This window comes from Gambusia affinis, linkage group LG08 (genome assembly GCF_019740435.1).
Source record: "Gambusia affinis linkage group LG08, SWU_Gaff_1.0, whole genome shotgun sequence".
Lineage (NCBI taxonomy): Eukaryota > Metazoa > Chordata > Actinopteri > Cyprinodontiformes > Poeciliidae > Gambusia > Gambusia affinis.
The window spans coordinates 22,069,926-22,091,857 of NC_057875.1; the positions used below are offsets into that span (position 1 = coordinate 22,069,926).

Consider the following 21,932-nt stretch of genomic DNA (forward strand, 5'->3'; position numbering starts at 1 on the left):
GTTGTTATAGACACTGATGACTGGGCAGGACTGTAGCAGTCATTATTACAGAGAATCTGGAAGACGCCTCTGACTGAAGACACAGCTGTTGTATAACAGTTTCATGAAGACACTGCTATGCAAAATTAGCAGCATCTGTTATACAATAACTTAATGTTTTTGCCTTCTTTTGGACAAAGATGTATACAACATTCTTCTCCCTTTGCAGTGTTTGAATCAGAGTTAATTTTTTAGTTTGATTATTTCATGAGTCATTAGCATATTTTTTACAACGTTTCACTGGTGTCTCTTTTTAAGTGTCTCTTTCTTCTTAATTGTATCATTTTGAAAATGTCTGTAATGATTTTGTATTCAAAAGTAAAGGTTCATTATTATTAATGTTGTTTATGTTGCATGTAAAAGAGTCAACAGAGGAAATTTCAATATGATGTCACCTTTTATTATTTAGTGTTGTCATAAAGAAAATAAACAGTCAAAACAGTGCAACACAAACCAACAAACACAAAGTACATTCTGAATGCATCACATATCATATATCATGAGAAGCTTTTATCTGACCCCAGATTATTTCTGCATCAGATAATTTAGGAAGCATGCACATTTTTCTGTGGGAAGCATTTCCATTGCACCCCATGGGAAAATACCATTTGAACATTTCCATTTCTGGATGTTAACTCTAAAAGTCTCACACTAGCTGGACAGAGCAAATGCTCAGGCAGCTGGAAATTTTAGACGTACCAATGTGCAACAAATGTTCAGTTTCTCTTTATTTTTTTAGATTCCGTTTTAATCTGTTTTTGAATTGAACATGAAGAGTTTATTATTCCTTTTCCTTGTCATAACCTGTCCTCTTCGTCTTCTGTCCTTCCCTCTACGTCCTCTTGTGTCCTTGCTGGAAAGGTTGAGCTCCTCTGCTGTTTCTCTTGTTCTTCTTTCCTCCCGTCTCCCTCTGCTTCTCGTCTGCACATCCCGCACCACACGAGCAGAGTTGCTCTGCATCGTTCCCTGAATGAAGGGTCACATGCGGCGTAGAGCAGAGGGTTCAGGCAGGAGTTGAGGTAAGCCAAACAGGTGACGTAAGGATGAGCGGCCAGCAGAGCCTGGTCTAGAGGACATGAATATGGGACGAAGCCCAACTCCAGCAGGACGGAGACAGTCTTGTTGACGTTGAGTGGCATCCAGCAGAGGAAGAAGGCCATCACTAAAGTGACAATGACCCTGAGGAGTCTGCGCTGGCGCCTGTGGTCGGGACGGGGGCCACGTCCAAAGTGCCTGCGGAGCAGCTGAGCCAATGAGCAGTAGCAGACGAGCATGATGACAAGCGGTAGCAGGAAGCCAATTAGGGTTGACTTTAAGCTCAACACGGCAGCCCACCACACCTCTGCCCTGTCTTTTTCAGCCTCTTCGAGCTCTGCCCCAACCAGCATGGAGTAATCCATCTGGCAGGAGAGGACTACAGATCCGGGGTCATCCTCAGACTTGGGGTCAAGTTCCACTTCCCTGACAGAACGCAGCAGCAAACCAGGAAGAGCCAGGACCGCTGCTACCACCCACACCGCTACGAGTACCCACAGCGTCCTGCCGGGACACCTCGGCGAGGGATGGTGGCTGGAGTGCCGCCGTCCCGTCAGGATCCAGTACCGCTCCACACTGAGCACGCTCAGACTGAATACGCTGGCGTACATGGTGAGAGCGGTGAGGAAGCTACTGATCTGGCAAAGGGGTTGCCCAAAAGGCCAGTGATATCCCATTGCTGTGTAGGTAGCCCAAAGAGGGAGAGTTACAAGAAAGCAAAGGTCAGCTAATGCCAAACTGGCTATCAGAGAATCTGTGAGGGAGCGAGAGGGCCGAGGGATGGAGGGAGGACACGAGGAAGAGGTGAAGGAATGAGAGGAAGTTCTGTAGCTTCGTCCTGATGGTTTGTTCTTACAAGGAGAAGGCAGATGTTGGTGACTGGCTCTGAAAAAGCAGCAACACTGAGGTTTGTCTCCTATCCTGATCCCGTCGGGTCGACGCAGGTACACCGAGAGCACCAAGCTGTTACCAAGGCAACCCACCAAGAAGGCCAGAATATAGACAGACGGGATGATGGAGAAGGAGGGATACCAGTCGCCGTAGTCGCAGTGATCCAGAGTGGGGGTGGGAGTGGAGGAGGTGGGGAAGTCTGACATCTTTCTATAAAACAAATCCAGGCATCATGATTTACTTTGACTGTTGATTAAAGGCTGTTGAGATTCAGAGCCTGGATGCCTTTCCTGTTTCCTGTTCTGTCCTCTGCGTGTTGACTTGGATTGTCTGAAAATTCAGAGAAAACAGTGACGTTTTACAAATTTGGATACCTTCTTGTTCTGTGACTTACAACTGCAGACGTTTTGTCATATTACAACCACAGTACCACAGTGTATCGTGTTGGGGCATCAGAGCAAAGAGTGCTCTGATGCCCCTAAATAAAACCTTGCACAACCCACTGACTTCAAAAGTCACCTAATTGGACAAGTCCATTTGTACAGATTTTAACCTGTTTGTTTTAGACAAACAGATCAAAAGTTAGAGAATATTTGAGAACAAATAGCATCACTAAGTCCTAAACAGGTCAGGAATAAATCTATGGAGAACTTTACCTGCATGTATCTGGGCTTTATGAAAGAATATCCCAAGTACCATCTAAAGTTTGCCAAACCCCACAGGAAATATGTAAAAGAAGTTGTTCTTGTTGAACAAAGTCAATTTTAAGAGTCTTTGTTTTAGGTGGACAACGTTTTAAACACAACATACCCACAGTGAAACATGGTTGTGACACCAGCATCCTGTGGGAATACTTTTGTTGAGTAGGGACAGATAAGCTAGTCAGATTCATTGAAAAGGTGGATGATGCTAGGTACATGGCAACACAGAAATAGACCTGTGAGTGACTGTAAATGACTGGGATGGTTACCTCCCAGCAGGACCCTTAACCCTTCCATGCATAGTGGTCACTACAGTGGACAGCTATCTTAAAGCCATTTTCTTCTGCTTCTTGTGGATTTTTATGTTATAAATGCACACAGACCACTGAAACGGACACTAATGCATCATATAAAACACTATTAACTACTGGTCATCAGCTGTAAATGCAAGAAATTATTTTTTGTTAAATCCAATATGGCCGACAGACTAAAAAGCATGCCATCCGACTCTGTCCCTCCTTCTACTCTAGACGACTCTTGCAGGTAAAAAAAAATATATAATAATTGTGACATCAGATAATCCCTAAAGAACAATACTACTGATGTATTTTTCAAATAACAATTTTGAATTTAGAGAAAATTACAATTGATCACCTAAAAAAATAAAATAAAATAAAAACATTTTTTTACTAATTTTTTTTCCCTTCCTTTTTTATGCCTGAAGAAAATCAAAAAAGAATTTGAAAAAAATCCTGACACAAAGCATCATAATTCATGCATGAAAGGGTTAATATTCAGCCAGAGTTACAATATAATAGCTCAGATCAAAGACTGCATTTTTTTATTTGTCAAAAAAAGTTTAAAAAACCATCTTTCCTTCCTATCATATCGAGAAAAATAGGAGTGAATATTTCAGCGTTTCACTATTAAAACTCTCTTACCTTAATAAGTTTGGGTAATATCCTCGTGTCGATACTAAAAATTTGACTACCATGGTAGAGAGAAACAAAAACCTCCTAATTTAGTCGTCTATCTCTCTATCTGGCCATGAAACTGTGGATGTCTGCCGCTGCAGAGTGCCAACTGGGGAGAGCAGGCTGAATATATATCACCGCATCCTCCACTGACAGAAATGGGGAAAAATACACAGACAAAGCCCCCCTTTTTTTCTTTATTACATTTTCGAAGCAGACCACCCCAGGAGTGGTACAAGATCTGTAAACATCCATCCCCCCAAAATAAACACACGCAGCTCCTGTGAGGCATGAATCAGCCCCCCGTTCCTCTATCAAACACGGCCCAGCCAAAACAGGCAAATAAACCGCGTCTCCTGGCTCTCAGACGACCCGTCTTCAATGCAGAGACTCATACGCATTGGAATGCATCCACAGTACAGAAATATCTGCAAACACCTATCATGCTCAGTGTGACGCTTGTTTAAACAGACGGGGGAAACCGTAGCCAAATGCAACGAGCAGCAATGAGAAAATAACTTTACAGACATTCAGAGCCCGATCACAACTGACCGGCAGAAAACCAGTGACCTCAAACTGGTCGATACACAGGAAAGACCAGTTAACAATTAATTCCAACGTGACAAATGAAAAGTCTTTTGGAAACACCGAAGCAGTTGAATTTACGGTTTGAATTCATTGCCGATTATCTTCATATTCTGTCTAAATCGACTCGCCACAGTCTACCCACCATAAAAATGAGAACAACTGCTTCTCTAAGAGCAGGGGTGGCAAAACAAAAATGTGTGTACTGCACAACTTCAGTTGAGAAGACAAAATGTAATCCATTAACTAGAATATTTACTGTTGCAATGATAATGACTTCACTGAGGATATATTAGGAATCTTAGCCTTGGGAAAGCAATGTTTTCTTGTTGAAGAAGGAAAATTGAAATCCTTCAATTGAAATTTCTTTTATTTGCACATGATTTGCTTTACTCTCCAAAAGTGTTTAAACTCATTTTCATATGGGGAGCAATATTACAATCTGAAAATAGAGGCAAATATCCTGGTAAGGCTGGCACAAAGTCACCATTTAAGCTATACAGAAGGAAAACGCAAATAAATATTGATGTAAGATATTAATAAATAGTTTATGTTCAAACATGTATTCAGCGGGATATTAAGCATTGAAGAAACAACATTAATTCATTTTTATAGTTGACACAAGACAGAAAATGCAACAATAAAATTGCTAATTATCTATTGTATTGTAGGCATTACCAACTGGCCTGACCCTTAGAAGTGACTGTAAACAGAATCTAAAAATATGATATTGTTGTTGTTGTAATTTCTGTTTTCACTAGAGGTTTAGTCTCAGACTAGACATCTTCAACTGGACTTTTTAATGGGTAAGAGGGCACGGTTAGGTCAATATGGAGCTACATCGTAAAAGGTGAAGAACTTTGGGTGGTAAACAGGAAGAGTTTGTTTCCACAGAGGCCGCGCTGCCATCGGTCTTTTGTTATGGGAACAGATGTTCCTGAGAAACATTCCCCAGTCTTTTCTCCTGGATAAAAAAACACACAGATTTTAGTTACAAAAGAGAAGGTGGAAGAGCGAGTCAACACAAACATTTCCTAGGGAAGAAAACTGCACAGGATGTGAAACAAGACTCCTGCAGGAGTCATAAAAGAACTACGTTTTACAAGTGCAGCAGCCATATTGGATTCAGATTTATTGCAAGTAGAAAATGCAACTTACTAGAGCACATCATAGTGTCAAGCTGGAAAACCAGCGAGTCTAGCTAATTGTTGTTATGTATTGCCCTTAGATGTCGGTGTGTGTGTGTGCATGGTATGACCACTGGATATAGGCACCAGCTCCTGAAAAAACCTGCAAGGAGGAGTATGTATGAGAGTATGGATATGTAGTGTAATTATATGACATATATGTGTAATTATCGCCATACATCTTAAGATAAACGTATAGGAAGAGTTTTAAACCTGTTTCATCTGGACTGACTATCTACCTCTTGGCTGTTAGAACAGTGAGAGGGTTTTCGGGTGTGTGCTAAGGAAATAAGATAAGGATTTGCATACCTGAAATGGTATGAGGTATAGAGTAAGCTGAGGAGTGAGAGAGCAACTAAAAGAGATTAAATGCACTCCAGAGGCTATATTCTGTCGGTTTCATCATGTCCGTCTACAGAACTGAAGGGAAACTCTTGTATTTTCTTATCATTGTAATGGCAGGAGCAGAGGTCCAGGACAAAATCTCACCGGAGTGTAAGCAGTTCTTGTACATGGGGACTATACCCCGAGGGCTTGAGGAGCAACCTTTGAAAAAGATTTGCCAGTACTATGCAGGCAAGCCGCGGTTCTTCACCCTCTACGACTCCTTCAGCCACATCCCCGTTTACTCTGCGTACACGTTCAAGCGCTCGGACGGTTCCAAAAAGGTCGATATACCCTGGATGTATGAGCCACAGGTAAGAATGGTTGTTGGCTGCAGCATGGCTGCTGCACTTGTTTTGCTACTCTGACACTGTTTATCCTCACAGCTTTCTTTGGTGTCTGGATCCAGAGAGATGGAGCCGTTCCCTTCCGCAAATATCCACAAGAGTTTTGAGGATTCCCAGGCTGTGCTCGACGACTATTCCGACACTGTGATCTTTGAACGAGGCCAGCTGAATCCAGACGAGCATCAGGCCGACCCAGAGGATAAAGCGGCCACCTACACTCTGACCAACGTGGTTCCCAGGGTCCGAGAGTTCAACATCGGCCCTTGGAAAATGCATGAACACACCATGCGCAAGAGGCTGAACAACTACTGCCGTGGAACTGCCTATGTGGTCACAGGGATCACCGCCTCAGGCCACACCATTCGCCGCCATAACATCAACCGTCTGGGCATCCCTACCTACCTCTGGTCGGCCTACTGCTGCGTTGAGTTTGATCACAATGCTCCCTACTCGGAGCGCTCAAAGTTCCCTGCGTTTGCTGCTTATGGGCTCAACGACAGGGAAAACAACAAGGTTCAAGAGATGACGGTTCAACATCTGGAGGATTTCCTGAAGAGGGTAACATATGTCAGCAGCTCCTTCCAGATCTTCTACGACAACTGTGTGCCTCCTAATACTGCTAATAGCCCACTGGCCTGAGAAAGGGAAAGTAGAAGAATTCTTAGTTTTACTATGGCTACACAATGTAGGCAGTTTAATTCCTCTCTGTTAGCACCTTGACTTTCATGTTTTCTGTAGTAGCTTCTTATTTCACCAAATACTCAGCAATCTCAGCCACAACAAGCATCACTCAGCTCAGCATATTTTAGCTCTGTTTCTTTAGTGAAGCATTACCAGGCTTTGATTATACACAAATGCCCATAAATTCACAACTTACTTGGTTGTACTCTCTACTCACATTATCCGTTTTATGGTATCTGGCCGTAACTGGAATGATACCAGCTTGTGAAGGCCTTTTGTCCAGTCAAAACAGATTAGACCAACGTTTTACATTTTCTATACCTGTGCACAGAAGCTGAGTCACATGAAGATGTTTCACTTGGCCAGGTCAAGAATTTTTGCTTGGGTTTTAAAAGGGATTGTTCAGAGTTTGAGGGAGTCAGCAAGTTTTGTTTATAGTCAGATTCTGACTCCTGATGTTACACGGTGATTTAAATAAACGTTAATGTGAAATTAAATGTCCATATTTTGTCTTCATTTTTACCTTTATCTCATTTTTTAAATTTTTTTTAAATGTAATTATTAGTGTATAAAACACTAAATTAGAACGACCCACATTTAGAAAAATTATTTGATGTAATTAGTTGCCATATCTAGTGTACAAGAATAGTTTTCTCTTCACTGTTTGTATATACGATGGAGATTTTATTTTGAAAAGCAGCTCGTGGTGTAGAATACTGTAATGCCGCGAGGTCTTGCGCACAACAGAACGTCATTGTTTGATATGCAGCCTGATTTGATTGCAGTTGAATGTCTAATATTCACAGTACATGGAAACCTCCTTCTTTTGAAGTATTTAGAGCTGATATTAGTTAGCTAATTAGACTTGTTGCTTATAACTTTAGTTTTAAAACAGTGTTGCCTTAATAGAAGTGATGGGTGCTGCTTATTTAATTTTCACTCTTCAGAAATACTTTAACACATACTTTAATATGTTGCATCTGTTAGCATGGAAGGTGTGATAGCTCACAGTCAACTGCCTGGCAACTAGTGGGGGAGGGGCAGCGCTGAGTTATACATCATCTTATTTTACCGACATATTTAAACCAGCCTCATTAAAACATTGTGATGAAATGACTGGCATTTTTTAAACAGCTGTAAACAGGAGATTTTTTTCAAATATTTTTGTAACTTTACTTAACTGTGTGTCATTTTCTAAACAGAAAATGTAAAAAAAAAAAAAAAAAAAGTTTGACTGTTATAGTTACATTACTGTAATAATTGTTAACTTTAGGCTTATATATTCTGGATATGCTCTAAACCATCGCAATAAATGCTTTTAATAAATGAAATCAGACTCAGATGTTAGTCACTTTAAGTTTATTCGTATTTACAGCCAGAAGTAAAAAAAAACAAAAAAACTTCCTGTACAAACCAGCATCAGAGTGATAAGCACCCAGAATGCGAAGCTCTTACTTATATTATTACTGAAAATATGCAGTAAAATCATAAAATTGAATATTGTTGTTTAGCGCTTCATCCTTTTACACACCATACACAACAAACAAGTTCACAGAGAACAGAGTTGTTGCTCTTTCAGATACTCTCTACACACCGAACTCTAAAATAACTCATTACGTAGATTTGTGTGTGCAGCAGATCGATGCCAATAAGTCATCTAATCTCAGTTAAACCAAACGGTGTTGAGCTGCGTCTGTTTCTTGATGCTGGTGTCCAACTTGAGGACCTCCCTGATCGCCATGGTAGCATAAGTCGAGGGAGGCAGGGAGAACTCCATCCGCAGAGCCCGGTACTTCCCGTCTGTGAGGAGGAATCAGTTAGACAGCACAGGTCATCTCTCCTGTTGGATGGTTTTTGTAACAGCTGACATTCTAACTGGCTAATGACGTTCAGGATGCTGCAGTCCATCACTTTTTCACAACAGATTTAGAACCAACTGGAGTTTCTTCACATTAACATTCTGCTTAAACCCGGTACCGCTAGCTCAAGAAACCTATTGCACAGTCCTGAGACATGCAGCTATGCTAATGCTAGCATGTTTGTTCAGTTTTAATACATTTTCTAACCAAACTTTAATACATTTTCTTGCTCCTGCTGAATAGATGTAGTGCTTTGCTTTGTTCAGCTTAAAATTTAATGATTAATGGTTTTAGCAGCTCTTTATGAACTTGAGAGGAAACATGGATATGATGAAGAGAAGCTACATTTTTACATAAAAACATTATGTGATTTTTAAAAAGCAGCTTGGGGATGCGTGTGACAGACAAGCAACATCAGGTACTTCAGAGTTCAGCTTTATCAGAGACTTCACTCCAGAGTTTAGTAACCTTTCACTGGGAAATCATATGCTTTTGGTTTAAGTCATCTTGTTTTTTTACACCTTAATCACTTTGGTTACTTTTGACAAACAAAAAACAGGTTGCATCTTTAAAAATACATAGACTGTCTAGGTAGAAAAAAGTTTCAAAGAAGATCTGAAATGAGCAGACCTTTGTTGAAGACAGGAGCAGGTTTATTCTCCAGTTTCTCAAAATCGCTGTGCACCAGAGAGACCCGGGGGTCGTCATAGTGAATCACCTCCCTGCAACAAGAGAACAAAGCATCAGTGTCTCTTATTAAAGGAGATAAAAATCACTGCAGCATCCAAACAAAAGTCTAATTATTTAACCACCAAGAGGGCTAAAGTAGGAAAAGAAACAAAACATGAAATCCTGCTAACCAGCTGACATCAGTGGGTCTGACGATGATGCGCCTGTAGGCTCCGGCCAGGGAGTAGTCCTTCACTTTGTGCCTCATGTTGTCCAGGTCCAGGCCGTCAGCAGAGAGCAGCTCCTTGTATCCCTCACCGACTGACAGAAACAGGACAGATGAAGTTTTAATTTAGGAACCATGACAGGTACAGATGTAATAATTAAAATTTTCCAATAAAAAAAAAAGAAAAGAGATTTTTCTCATTTTTAAATCATTATATATATATATATATATATATATATATAAATTTATTTTCCCTAATAAATTTATGTTTATAATAAGAAGAAAGGAAATCACAAAGACATGTCTTACTGTGGTGGGAGGGGTAAATGACATCATACCCAGGAAGTGGCATCACGATGTCATGGATGGAGTGGCTTTCGGCCTCCTCTACACTCAGGACGTGTGCTGTGGCTGTGGGAGCAGATGAGAAACAAAAAGCCTGAAAATTCAGCTTCTAATAGCATTTTCCTATATGATAAGACATTTTTAAACCAAACTCCGTCCATATTAGTTTACTTTCGGAACAAGAGGCGGATGTTTCTTTAAGTCATCCTCCCCGTTTGTCTGCACGTGTGTGTGTGTGTGTGTGTGTACTCTGTTAAGTTGCACATGGGTGAAACACTGAAGAATAACATTAGATTCTCTGCGTATGACAACAGTCTGGCTAACAATTGTCGTAGCTGTGCTTCTCTAAGCAGGTTTTCTATTAACTTGGTGTTGACAAACAAAACTAGAAATGGGAGAAGGATCCACATTTTGCAGTAAGAACACAGAAAGTGTGAGAGATAAACTATCCAGAACTTTGTGACAATCTTCGCAGATAATATGTAGGGATGCATGACATGTCGGCATTAATGTCGGCATCAGCTCATCTTGGTCATGTTTTTAGCATAATGGACCCGGTTCATTGGACCGATGTCAATATGTAAACCCATATTGCTGTCATTTGTGTTTGTTTGGTCATGTGACAGCGACTATGACAACGATGTTAATGCTGATATATTATACGTTACTAGTTGCATTTTTTTATTCCAGCAGTGTGTGTAGTTTTTTCCACAGTGTTCAAACGGTATGGAAATGTATATGATACGTATAATATTGCTCAAGTTGGCTATTAGCCACAACCAGAGGCGTATTTAGAAGAATAAGGATCCCCGGGGCGAGAGCCTGTTTTGGTGTCCTATCCCAGACAAAAAAATAAATAAAATTTACTCACGCCAAATACAGAACATTAATAGGTAGATCAACACGTCTGCAGGTACAAATTTGTAAATTAGTTTAAAACTTCTGGCAGATGGCTCTGTGCCAACCCCCCCCCCCCAAAAAAAAAAACCCAAAACAAAACAATTCTAATATTTGAGTGTATTAAATTAATACAAATCCAACAGCATTTGTAAAATCCACCACATGCAAAATGAGCCGTTTTTAAAGTCTGGCTCAGGCCATCGGAACACGAAATATTGGATATAGATATTGGCTTAAAGTTTCATATTGGTGCATCCCCAATAACATGTAATGCACCAACAATGACAAGAGACCGGTTATGTCATCTTATGGACTAACCCACAGTTATGATCTTATCCAGTTATGTTTCTAAAAACTTGTTCTCACTGTGTACAAATTGTCTTTTCTCTTCTGATCTGTGTCTTTGTTTGTCCATGTCCCCATTATCTTCTGGTTTGACTGACAATAAGCAGCTGGCTCACATCTCCCTCACACGAATGAAAGCATGAAAAGGGATCGTCGGAGAACATTTGCCAGTCGAAGAAAAATTTTACTTACTTCCTCTGAGAACCAGATCGCCCTCCACCGCCTTCAGGCCGAAGGCTTCGATCCTGCGACTCACCATGGTGTTCCACACCACGCTCTGGTAGCTGTGAACGTACATCAGTCGGTTGTTCCGGGGAATCTAGGAAATGGGAAAAAAAAAAAAGTTTTAAAAATCAGCGCGTTTGTCATCGCTACTGAATTCATATTTACACAAGCTTTGACAGGGAAGAAACATAAAAGAACACTCGTTACAAAGGATTTCTCTTCCCCTCGATTTTAAAGTGACCGATATTGAAGATATGAAACCAACCAATCCGAAGGCGGTGACGATGTTTTTCTTGCCGTACATAGACAGGCCTCGGAGCAGCTGTCCCTCCACGCAGCGCTTGTTAGGCAGCTTTTTCAGCGCAGCCTCTGGGTCCTGAGACTTCGCCCACTCCTCCCTGCAGCGAACCAGATATTCCTTCTCTGCTGTAGAAAGTGATCCAGACAAAGAAGGTGTAAGATACTGTCTACAGCTGTATTTCGGGCTCTGCAGACACAAAAAATTTGAGTCATCACTGGTGCTTTAGTAAACTATATGTAAACTATACGTTTTTCAGTTGCAGGGGCAAATATATTTGAAGGAAGACAGATTAAAAACACAAAAAACGAATACTCAAACAAAAGTCAGTTGCTTTATGCCTCATGTGATGTCATCAGAGGCATTGGAGATTGTTTTAGGAAGGGAACATTTCATCTTGCGTAATTATTTAAAACAAAAAAAAAAAGTAAATTAAATACAAATCAATGCTTTCATTTCTATAGTTCTAAGTAGGATGCATTAAAAAAAAAAGGTCTGGCAAGCAGCTTTAAAAGCAAAGAGAAAAAAACAACAAAATTCAACCTCCAGGTCGAGGTTTGAGAATCAAATCCACCACTTGGTTCCAGTCGTTTCTCAGGATGGCCCTGAAACAAAGCGAAACCAGACGATCTGAGTTCTCCCTCCAGCGCGTCATAATTCGCCGCACCCTGTCAGGATTTTCTGCAGGCAGATCACCTGCCTACTTGCTGCGTGGGCACGGCGGTGGTGCCGAAGCGCTGCATCCCGTAGTAGTTGATGAAGCCGGTCTGCTTGAGGGACCCCATGGCCTGATGGACCTGCTCGTCCGTTCCCGAGATGTTCCTTGTGAGAAACAGCAAAGAGAGTTCAAATCAAAAAGTGGTTTGGATATAAACTAGAAAAATTCTGACAAGTGCTTTGTGCCATCACAAAACTAAAAATGTATTAAACTCTTGAGGCAAAATTGTCTTCTTTGGGACATCAGCTGCTCTACCCTTCACAAGTTCAGTTTTAGTAACATTTACAGAATATAGTAACATTCTGTAAATGTTACTAAATCTACAGAATTTAGTAACATTTACAGAATTATATATACAGAATATAATATACACAATTTTAATCTAACATTGTACCCTAAGAAAATTTTATACATTTTTTAAACAGCCTTTATTTCAATAATTCCTTCTGTGATTTGACCCGAACTCAAGCACGCTTGTCAAACAAGATGGTAGTGATTGGCTGGGGACCCCCAGCTAATGCAATGGTGAAAAAAATTGCATTACCTTGACAATACCTTTTTTTGGACACAAACGACAAAGAAAAAAACAAAAATTTTTAGAGCAGTGCTGGCTACAAAAAAAAAGTGTAACATCTTGTTGAAAACTACATTTTGAGTTTCATCCAATGTTTTTGTTGGAGGATTAAATCCAAAATAAATGGATGCCAGGGACATATTATTATATATTATTGGCAATAAAATTAGTATTGGCTGATAGTTTTTAACATATAAGTATTTAGTCAGCATGGCGTTTTAGCTTGCAAAAGAAAGGTGAGGTTGCAAACAGCAAAAAGTACAAACCCCCTAAACATGGGATCTAAAAACTAGTTCACTGTGGTACGCTGCTCATTTGTGAATTTTGTGCAACACACTTATGCTGTTCCTGTGTCTGCTGACCTGATGACCACAGTGAAGTGGTTTCCCTGCAGCTCGCCAAGCTTCAGAGGGTGGTTTTTGTAGCAGAAGTTGCCGAGCTTCAGGTTCATGAGGCACTTGTTGAGGTGAGCCAACCTCTCTGCGGTGATCCTACAGCAGGAAAACGACAAATCGGATCCACAAATCGGAATTTATGTGCTTGAATTTTCAGCAACCAGACAAATTTAACAAATCCCACACCAAATAGTTCGTGTATATCAGAATGGCAACCGTTGAAGCAGCAAGTTAGCCCAAAAAAAAATTAAAATAAATTGTCTGCCACTCACTTGAGAACTGCAATTTCCTGAACTGTGATGGCCCTCTTGTCCTTGGTGCCCATGTAGGAGAACATGTTGGGCCTAAGTCTGGAAAAACCACGAACCGTTGCTCAAACCTTTACATCACCCTGTTACTTATCAATAAAAGAAAAATAATTAGCATCAAAATCAGACCTGAGGAACTTTGAGAGCACATTGATTGCATCCATGGTGTCTTTGTTCTCCTTGTAAAGAGCAAAGTGGCAATAACTGCCACGGTTTTTGGGCCAAAAGTGCTTCCTTGGAGCTTTTGTGGAGACAGAAAACAAACAAACAAAAACAAAATAATATGATGAGAAACATTTCAAATAAACTATTTAGAATACAAAAAACTCACTAAAAACGCCACGATTCTACCAACAAAGTTGAAGATACAAATGTGTTTAGCAGCGTGATATAGACGACCCCTTTCAATGTTTTACATGAGACACAATCATAAACTAATTTAGGTTCAATCTTTAAGTAAGTGATCTGGTTATGTAACATTTCTGATTTTACTCCTTTACACCCAGTCACTCAGTATGAATCCAAACCAGAGCCACTGTCTTGCGTGGAGAATCAGTTCTTACCTGCAGCTGTTTTGACTTCTATCCACAAGAGAAGAGCAAAAGGAGGATAGAATAATGTTACTAAGAAAAGAGGCTCTAACAAACCAAAGGACAGGTTGCCATGTCAGGATGTGGGTCAGGGGTGTCCAAGCTTTTTGTCACGTGGCCCAAAATCGTCAAGTCAGAAGTACTTGCAGACATAAACAATAATAATAAGAAGAAGGAGAAACTAAAATAAAGGAAATGTTGGGGGTTTTTTTCGTAGGAAAATGTTGTTAGTTGTCCGTCCAGAACTGGTAAGGATTTTGCACGTTTGCTGCATTGAAGAAAAATAATTATTTTTCAAATGCTTTTGGACTCGATTGAACAGATTTATTCTCAATTACAAGAACAAGATTTGGGTCACTTTGTGTCAAAAATGTTTGCTACATTTAGCCAAATGTTATAAATTGAAAGAATCTCATGTTAGTGCAGCAAACTAAAAGTCTGTGGTTGTATTGATTATAAAAGCTCGGTTATTAAAACATGGATACCTCGTCTTGTACTTCGCATTTTCTACTGTGAGAAAATTAGGTCAGTAATAGTTTTACCCTGATTAAAATAAAGTCGTCCGCATCAACCACCTGTGCTGGATGAGCTAAAGCTGCATTTTTCCTGAACTGGAGTTGAGGACCACAAAAAAAAATAAAAAATTAGTCCAGGGCCACAAATGGCCCCCTGGCCGCACTTTGGACACCCCTGATGTAGGTCATGCAGGAGCCTGGGAGAACTGCTCTCTGTTGAAATGTTTTTAAGGATAAGTGATTGTTTTTTTCAGAACTGATCCCAAATAATAATAATAATAATAATAATAATAATAATAATGAAGCATTACAATAAATAGGTTGTGTGTGTGACCTCTGAGCAGAATCATGCAGATCTGTTAATCATGCACATGTTCATGCAACTTACAGCGGCTTGCAGATGAACTTGTACCCATTTTGTCATGTTACAACCACAAACCTAATGCCCTGCACCTGCCACACTTTTCAGATTTTCCCTGACAAAATAACCCTTTGTATCGTTCTCCTTGCCCTTCACAAGTATGCGCTATTTTGTAATTTTACATTACAGTTTTGGTTGTAATGTGAGAAAATGTGGGGGGAAGAAAATGAAGGTGAGTATACTATTGGAAGGCTCTGCAGTCTGGGTACAGGTAAAGAGAACATGCAGTAAACCTCAATAATGAACAAGTCGAGAGTTACTTTTACCTGCCAAAGCCTTCTTCCCTGCAGCATGGTAGGCCACTATGAACTTGTGACCTTCTTTCTCTTCCGTCTTTGTTTCCAGACCAGGAAACTGAGTCTTAATGGCTTTGTGGACGAGCGTTCTTTTCTCCTTCGTATCGTCTTTCACCTACGAAAGTGGGAAAAACATGGTGGAGAAATCTCATTGGTGTGTGGTGCTCCTTTGGCAGTTATACGCTGAAAGAAGAAGCATGTCTCCTTTGGGCTCACCTCGATGGAGACGTTTCTTTCTTTATTCTTGAAGAGCTGCAGCTCGCCGAGCTGCTTTTTCTGCTCCTCCGTCAGCACCTCGCAATCGTTTGGTTGTTGCTCGGGTTCTGCTCCTTCCTAAAAAAAAACAAAAAAACCCCAAATGCACAACAGAAAAAGACTTTGGGTAAATTATGATCATGCATAGATTTAAACAAAAATACTTTTTTCTCAACATTGTCAGTTTGGCTAGTGGCATTAATGTCGTATTTCCGATTGTTTGCAACACCACGTTTACAAGAAGTATCTTCTAAATTGAAAAAAAAAAAAAACTTGAAAAGGAGGATTAGAAACCCTAAACTTTGACAGCATTTCTTCACAGATAGCCCCAGTTTTCTTGAGTTGTTTACGAATCACTTATAAGCTGCCACTGTCGCTTTGCTGACATTTTTAGCTTTTATCTAACTTCCCCCCCACAGCAATTTGGTTGTTTTCCTTCTTTTGCTGAAAAAAAGGCTGTATCGGTTGCTGCAGCTTCCCATCTCTCTGGGTCTTGTGACTCGCACTGAATGCTGCGCACAAACAACTTTCAAGGCAAAGAAAGCTGGCGAAACACTAGTGGTTAAAATTTAAGACGTTGGAAGCAAAAACAGCAAATAAAGTTTCTTAAATGAGCACTCTGTTTTCAGGTGGGACGTCCCTACTTAATGCTGGAATGAAAGACAACCGATATCTTACCTCACTATCTGCTGGGATGGAGAGATCATCTAAATGCACTATCTTTCCTTGTTTGTTGATTTCATGCACGACAAAATCAGAATACCTGAACACAAGCCATAAGAAAAGATCGATTTATCGAACCAATGTGAAGATGCACTCAAAAGCATATCATTGAGCAAAACCAGAGGAGAACCAAACCTTTCCTTTAGGATTCCAGAGAACCCTTCATGGTCACTGACGTACTTCAGGATGCCGACATCCGTCTCAGTGAGGCCGTGCTTCATCATGTCAGCAAAGCTCTCGCCGTCCTCCTCTCCATCACTTGCCTGTCCTTCCGGCTCCTCCTCCTCCTCACCACCGCCGCTGCCATCTGGGTTGGGAGCGTTCCCGTTTTCACAGTCAACCTTTGGCTTTTTTGCTGGCGTCTCTTCGTCCCCGTGCTGCAGACAGGCTCTCTTCTCTCCGACCGGGGCGGCGTTAGACACAGGCTCTGACTCAGCCATCAAAGTCGAGCTAAAGCAAAAATAAAACATTTCTTGTTGATCTAAATGTACTATACAAAGTTTCTTAAATACATTTTCTGTCACGGCGATGTGTGACGGAAAATGACTGCAGCCAAAAGTAGTTGGTGGCTTAATTATTATACTTCAAGTGCAATGCATGTCAGCTGAAGCGATTAATTGTGATGAATCGATTGCTGAACTAATCATCACCTACTTTAGTTATAATTTAATCATTAACTGGACTAAAAGTAAAAAATAAAAAAAAGAGTAGCATACTCACAGCAATAATTAAGCCAAAACGGTACAAAAATTATATACATTTTCTATATATATATATATATGTAAACTGTCTATAAATATGTTTTTATGTGCCACCCATGCAGACGCATCCTTTGCGACAAATGACCAGGCATAGGCCAAAGGAATGCTAAGTCATGGCTTTCAAATGTTAAATGTTTATGTTATTATTTAACAGGACTCGAATTACACACTTTTTTGAATTTTAAAGTATTTCTAATACTGTTTTAGAAATGTTAAAATTAAAAATCTACAGAAAGTAACTTTATATATATATATTTTTTATAGGATTAATCGTCAAAGTTGGCGATAACTAAAATAATTGTTAGTTGCAGCCCTACAATGCTGGATTGACTTTCACTGTTCCTGATGTCCAGGAACACAGTGGTTCCTGATGTGACCAAGACGCTGAAATTCCCAGGGTGTACAGAGGAAGACAGAGTAAAGAGAGAGAGTTTAATCTTAACACATACTGTTTACAAAGCAGGAGCAGGGGATGTTTGTGAATCTGGAAAACTCTCCTTATCTTTCACCGAACAGGCAGCCGCAGAAACGTCTTAAGAACCCAAAGCTTGACGCTGACAACGAAAAGAAACCCCACCATCACAATCATTTTAAAACTAAGCTAACGCTGAGGAAGTTAGGTCAACATTTGGAGAGCCGAATAAAAACGAGCTTTTATTTACTCGTAAATAAAAGCAAGCGACGCTGGGGTTACTGACACATACCTGTTTACCTCTTTGTGTTGATGTTCAACAGAGGACGGAAAACGGTAAAGAAAAACAGCGTCTCCCACACGTGCATGTGTAATAGACCCCGGAAACACATCTAAGCCCAAAGCCCGCCCACCTCGGGGATTGGCTGGAGGAGCTAGCAATGAGGAAGTGACGCGTATAATGCCTTTAAAATGTAGCTTTATTAATGTTTAACAAAAATGACAACACAATAGAAAAAGTTGGGAAAAAAAACCCTCATTAAAATATAATTGAAAATTTATTTGTTTTACCAATTTGATAAGAAAAAAAACCCTCGCATAATAAATACACCAATCACACAAAAAGTGATATATTTCAGGCTTTTAATTTGGCTAGTTATAGTGAAATTAATGTTTTAATTAATGTTATGTGTAATGTGTAATGAGCGAGACAGTTAGGGGCAATACTGCTGTGTGAAAATTCTTCAGCATACTGTCATTTACACCCTGGTCATTAATACCACGAGATATTACCAAGAAAATAATTCAACACAAGACTGACGACCTATTGAAAAATATGTTTTGTACAGTGCATACATTCAAAATTTAGTTGAGACTCTTAAATAAATGACTGCATCTCTGTGGTGTATTTATTTTTAAAGTGGCTCGTTTTTTCTCTTGAACTACTTAATGAAGTTTTCCACCTTTCCTCAATTTGGCCTCTAGAGGGAGCAATACCAAAGCAGCTGCACAAAAGTCCCCGCTCCTTTGGTTTCATACAGATTGATAGGAAAGCAGCCATTGCTGCAACAATTTAGCCGAATGCATCAAAACAATAACCAATAAGTGAATAAGTTGTTATTGGTATGTTTTAAATTTAAGGCCAACACACACACACACACACAAACGTAACGCAAATTGGTTGACTGCGGATGACATTTCATATTTTGCATTTACAGGGTTTGACCAACCTTGTCTTATTAAAAATAAAATAAAATTACAAAATTGAACATTTTATTATTCTTCCCATAAAGAATGTGGCATCTTTAGAGGCTTGTAATAATTTGGGAATGAAAAAAACAACAACAAATAAGTAATTAAAATTAAATAAAACCACCAACATTCCAATTTTTTAAAATTGAGAATCTCAGGAAAACATTTTTATGACGTCTTTATACGTATATGCAGTTACTTGGGCACTTTGTGTTGGATCACATTCTGCAACATTTTTTCCATGAGCGGAAAATACAACATGAGAAGGCAATCAGAAAACCCTCCCAAAAGAATTTTATATCAAACACACTTTATCAGACCGCATTAGTAACTTAATAAATCTATTATATATTATCTAAAAAAGCTTTTCATGAAAAGGAAAATAGTAATTATGATACTTTTGTAAGATGTCTACCATATACTCCATCATTAGAACTGAATAGTCATGCATCACTATGTATTAAAAAGTAAATATTAGGGTTTCCAATTAGTGGCACCATTTTATATGGGACATTTGGACGCATTTATAATGGGACATTTGTGCGCATTTTATATGGGACATTTGTGCGCATTTTATATGGGACATTTGGGCGCATTTTAGATGGGACATTTGTGCGCATTTTATATGGGACATTTGGGCGCATTTTATATGGGACATTTGGGCGTATTTTAGATGGGACATTTGTGCGCATTTTATATGGGACATTTGGGCGCATTTTATATGGGACATTTAGGCGCATTTTATATGGGACATTTGTGCGCATTTTATATGGGACATTTGTGCGCATTTTATATGGGACATTTGGGCGCATTTTATATGGGACATTTGTGCGCATTTTATATGGGACATTTGTGCGCATTTTATATGGGACATTTGGGCGCATTTTATATGGGACATTTGGGTGCATTTTATATGGGACATTTGGGTGCATTTTATATGGGACATTTAGGCGCATTTTATATGGGACATTTAGGCGCATTTTATATGGGACATTTAGGCGCATTTTATATGGGATATTTGTGCGCATTTTATATGGGACATTTGTGCGCATTTTATATGGGACATTTGGGCACATTTTATATGGGACATTTAGGCGCATTTTATATGGGACATTTAGGCGCATTTTATATGGGACATTTGTGCGCATTTTAGATGGGACATTTGTGCGCATTTTAAATGGGACATTTGGGCGCATTTTATATGGGACATTTAGGCGCATTTTATATGGGATATTTGTGCGCATTTTATATGGGACATTTGTGCACATTTTATATGGGACATTTGGGCGCATTTTATATGGGACATTTGTGCGCATTTAATATGGGACATTTGTGCGCATTTTATATGGGACATTTGGGCGCATTTTATATGGGACATTTAGGCGCATTTTATATGGGACATTTGTGCGCATTTTATATGGGACATTTGGGCACATTTTATATGGGACATTTAGGCGCATTTTATATGGGATATTTGTGCGCATTTTATATGGGACATTTAGGCGCATTTTATATGGGACATTTGGGCGCATTTTATATGGGACATTTAGGCGCATTTTATATGGGACATTTGGGCGCTGTTACGGTCCTGGGCCTTATGGGCTGAGTTGCAGGTGCCTTGCTGTCTGTCTTTGTGCTCCTCCCCTTTACAGGTGCTGCTGATTAGTTCATTTGGAGCACAGATCATTTAAATCTGGCCGTCTCCACCTTCTGGGTTGCCTTCGGCGTCCACTCTGCCACTTGACGCTTGTTGTGTTTTGGTGTCAGGCCTCAGCTCCCCTCTTTCTGCACATTTGAGTTTGTCTTTGTTTTTGCACTTCAACACTTCCATATGCACTCATACACCACATCCAAACATTTGCATTACACCACTGATATCGACATTCACAATCTATTGTTGTTTTGTTACTAAATATTCTTTGTTAAGCACTTTAACCACTGCATGGTCTCCCGTTTTTGTTATGACCTTGAGCCAGTCGTAACAGCGCATTTATAATGGGACATTTGGGCGTATTTTATATGGGACATTTGGGCGTAAATTTGATGGTATTTACACTTTGTAATGTTTGGGTTTTTTGTATGTACCTCATGGGCTGCCGTTGGTTAAAGCGCCTGTCTAGTAAACAGGAGATCCTGGGTTCAAATCCCAGTGGTGCCTTTTGTGTGTTAATTTCTATGTAATAGGAGCTACCAAGTAGGTGTTTTATATAGATGCATACATCCAAGCTCTATCCACTGAGGTATTATTCTGAAAATAAATAAATTTAAAAAATCCTGTGTTATAAAGTGTACATCATAGGTTTTTTGAATTTTGCAGTTAAAAGTAAAACACTTTTATATCAGAATAAGCAAACAAACACTAATCGGTGTAACTGAGATGCTCTTCCGTCTCAGTGAGACTGACCTGGCTACGTCTAATATTTAGTTGATCCAAACATATAGTGACATGTGTAGATACGTTGAGAAAAATAAGCTCTTGTTACTTTACAGGACGTGGTTATGGTTGTTAGTGTGTAGGAGTAGAATGGGAGGAGGAGCTGTCAGCTCGTTTCTTGTAAAACCAGCTCTCAGTTTCAATAAAGGGTGCAGACACCATCTCTACTTTTAAGGCCATTAACTAAGCCATCCTGTTTTTATTGGCGCGATTCAGTTATGTTTGACTCTTTGCTCTGCTTCTACAAGCCTAGACTGCTGGACAACAGATTGTGAAAGAGTATTTTCTTTAAGTAATTATAAATGTAGCCTGTTGTTGTTAATAACTTTGCATTTGTTCTGCCATGTCTCTCCTGAATTCTGCATGTTTCTGCTCTAGGTTCTTTCCTTTCTACTCTCTCCACTTGCTTGCCCATATGAACGACTGTACCTTTATCATGTACCTTTGAAGATGTACCTTTATCATGTTAAATATGTGCAATAGCTTTCTGGACATTAGTCATGCTTTCTTTTATTGCTGTTCTGCAATAACATTTATGCTGAAATGTTATGCGTTTTTTCCTCCCTCCTAGTGTTTTGTTGCTGTTTA

The 21,932-nt window shown here is 39.7% G+C and overlaps 3 protein-coding genes across 5 annotated transcripts; 1 reads left to right on the forward strand and 2 right to left on the reverse strand.

The window, feature by feature from the left end:
- Positions 1-836: 836 nt before the first annotated feature.
- On the reverse strand, positions 837-2,210 carry aplnr2 (apelin receptor 2). Its single transcript, XM_044124742.1, has one exon. The coding sequence runs from the start codon at positions 2,169-2,171 to the stop codon at positions 837-839; it is 1,335 nt and encodes a 444-aa protein (XP_043980677.1). The 5' UTR covers positions 2,172-2,210.
- A 3,268-nt stretch (positions 2,211-5,478) lies between these two features.
- On the forward strand, positions 5,479-7,286 carry LOC122835455 (endonuclease domain-containing 1 protein-like). The gene is made up of 3 exons (XM_044124529.1): positions 5,479-5,527; positions 5,875-6,110; positions 6,183-7,286. The coding sequence occupies exons 1-3, from the start codon at positions 5,479-5,481 to the stop codon at positions 6,780-6,782; spliced, it is 885 nt and encodes a 294-aa protein (XP_043980464.1). The 3' UTR covers positions 6,783-7,286.
- Positions 7,287-8,166: 880 nt separating this feature from the next.
- Positions 8,167-18,091, reverse strand: pus7 (pseudouridine synthase 7). Of its 3 annotated transcripts, none has more exons than XM_044124787.1 (17): positions 17,952-18,091; positions 17,697-17,801; positions 16,622-16,936; positions 16,442-16,526; positions 15,725-15,841; positions 15,479-15,623; positions 13,816-13,927; positions 13,651-13,728; positions 13,346-13,474; positions 12,388-12,513; positions 12,235-12,296; positions 11,659-11,819; positions 11,361-11,487; positions 9,888-9,989; positions 9,544-9,673; positions 9,314-9,405; positions 8,167-8,624 (listed from the first exon to the last, which is right to left on the reverse strand). In XM_044124787.1, exons 3-17 carry the CDS (start codon positions 16,924-16,926, stop codon positions 8,488-8,490), a joined length of 1,908 nt encoding a protein of 635 aa, XP_043980722.1. In that variant the 5' UTR covers positions 16,927-16,936; positions 17,697-17,801; positions 17,952-18,091; the 3' UTR covers positions 8,167-8,487. The 3 variants fall into 3 exon arrangements, with proteins under 3 accessions (XP_043980722.1, XP_043980723.1, XP_043980721.1); XM_044124788.1 differs by having other exon boundaries at positions 11,659-11,816; positions 17,952-18,072; XM_044124786.1 differs by lacking the exon at positions 17,697-17,801 and having other exon boundaries at positions 17,952-18,079.
- Positions 18,092-21,932: the final 3,841 nt, after the last annotated feature.

Bases quoted from the DNA above. Each gene is read 5' to 3' on its own strand.
- pus7 (XM_044124787.1), bottom strand. From the start codon at position 16,926: ATGGCTGAGTCAGAGCCTGTGTCTAACGCCGCCCCGGTCGGAGAGAAG. The intron at 16,527-16,621 runs GTTTGGTTCTCC...GCTTGTGTTCAG, and splicing joins TCTGGAATCCTAAAGGAAAG to GTATTCTGATTTTGTCGTGC. The intron at 11,820-12,234 runs GTTGAATTTTGT...CACTTTCTACAG, and splicing joins TCTCAAACCTCGACCTGGAG to CAGAGAAGGAATATCTGGTT.
- LOC122835455 (XM_044124529.1), top strand. From the start codon at position 5,479: ATGACCACTGGATATAGGCACCAGCTCCTGAAAAAACCTGCAAGGAGG. The intron at 5,528-5,874 runs GTATGTATGAGA...TTGTAATGGCAG, and splicing joins GAAAAAACCTGCAAGGAGGA to GAGCAGAGGTCCAGGACAAA. The intron at 6,111-6,182 runs GTAAGAATGGTT...TTATCCTCACAG, and splicing joins CCTGGATGTATGAGCCACAG to CTTTCTTTGGTGTCTGGATC.
- aplnr2 (XM_044124742.1), bottom strand. From the start codon at position 2,171: ATGTCAGACTTCCCCACCTCCTCCACTCCCACCCCCACTCTGGATCAC.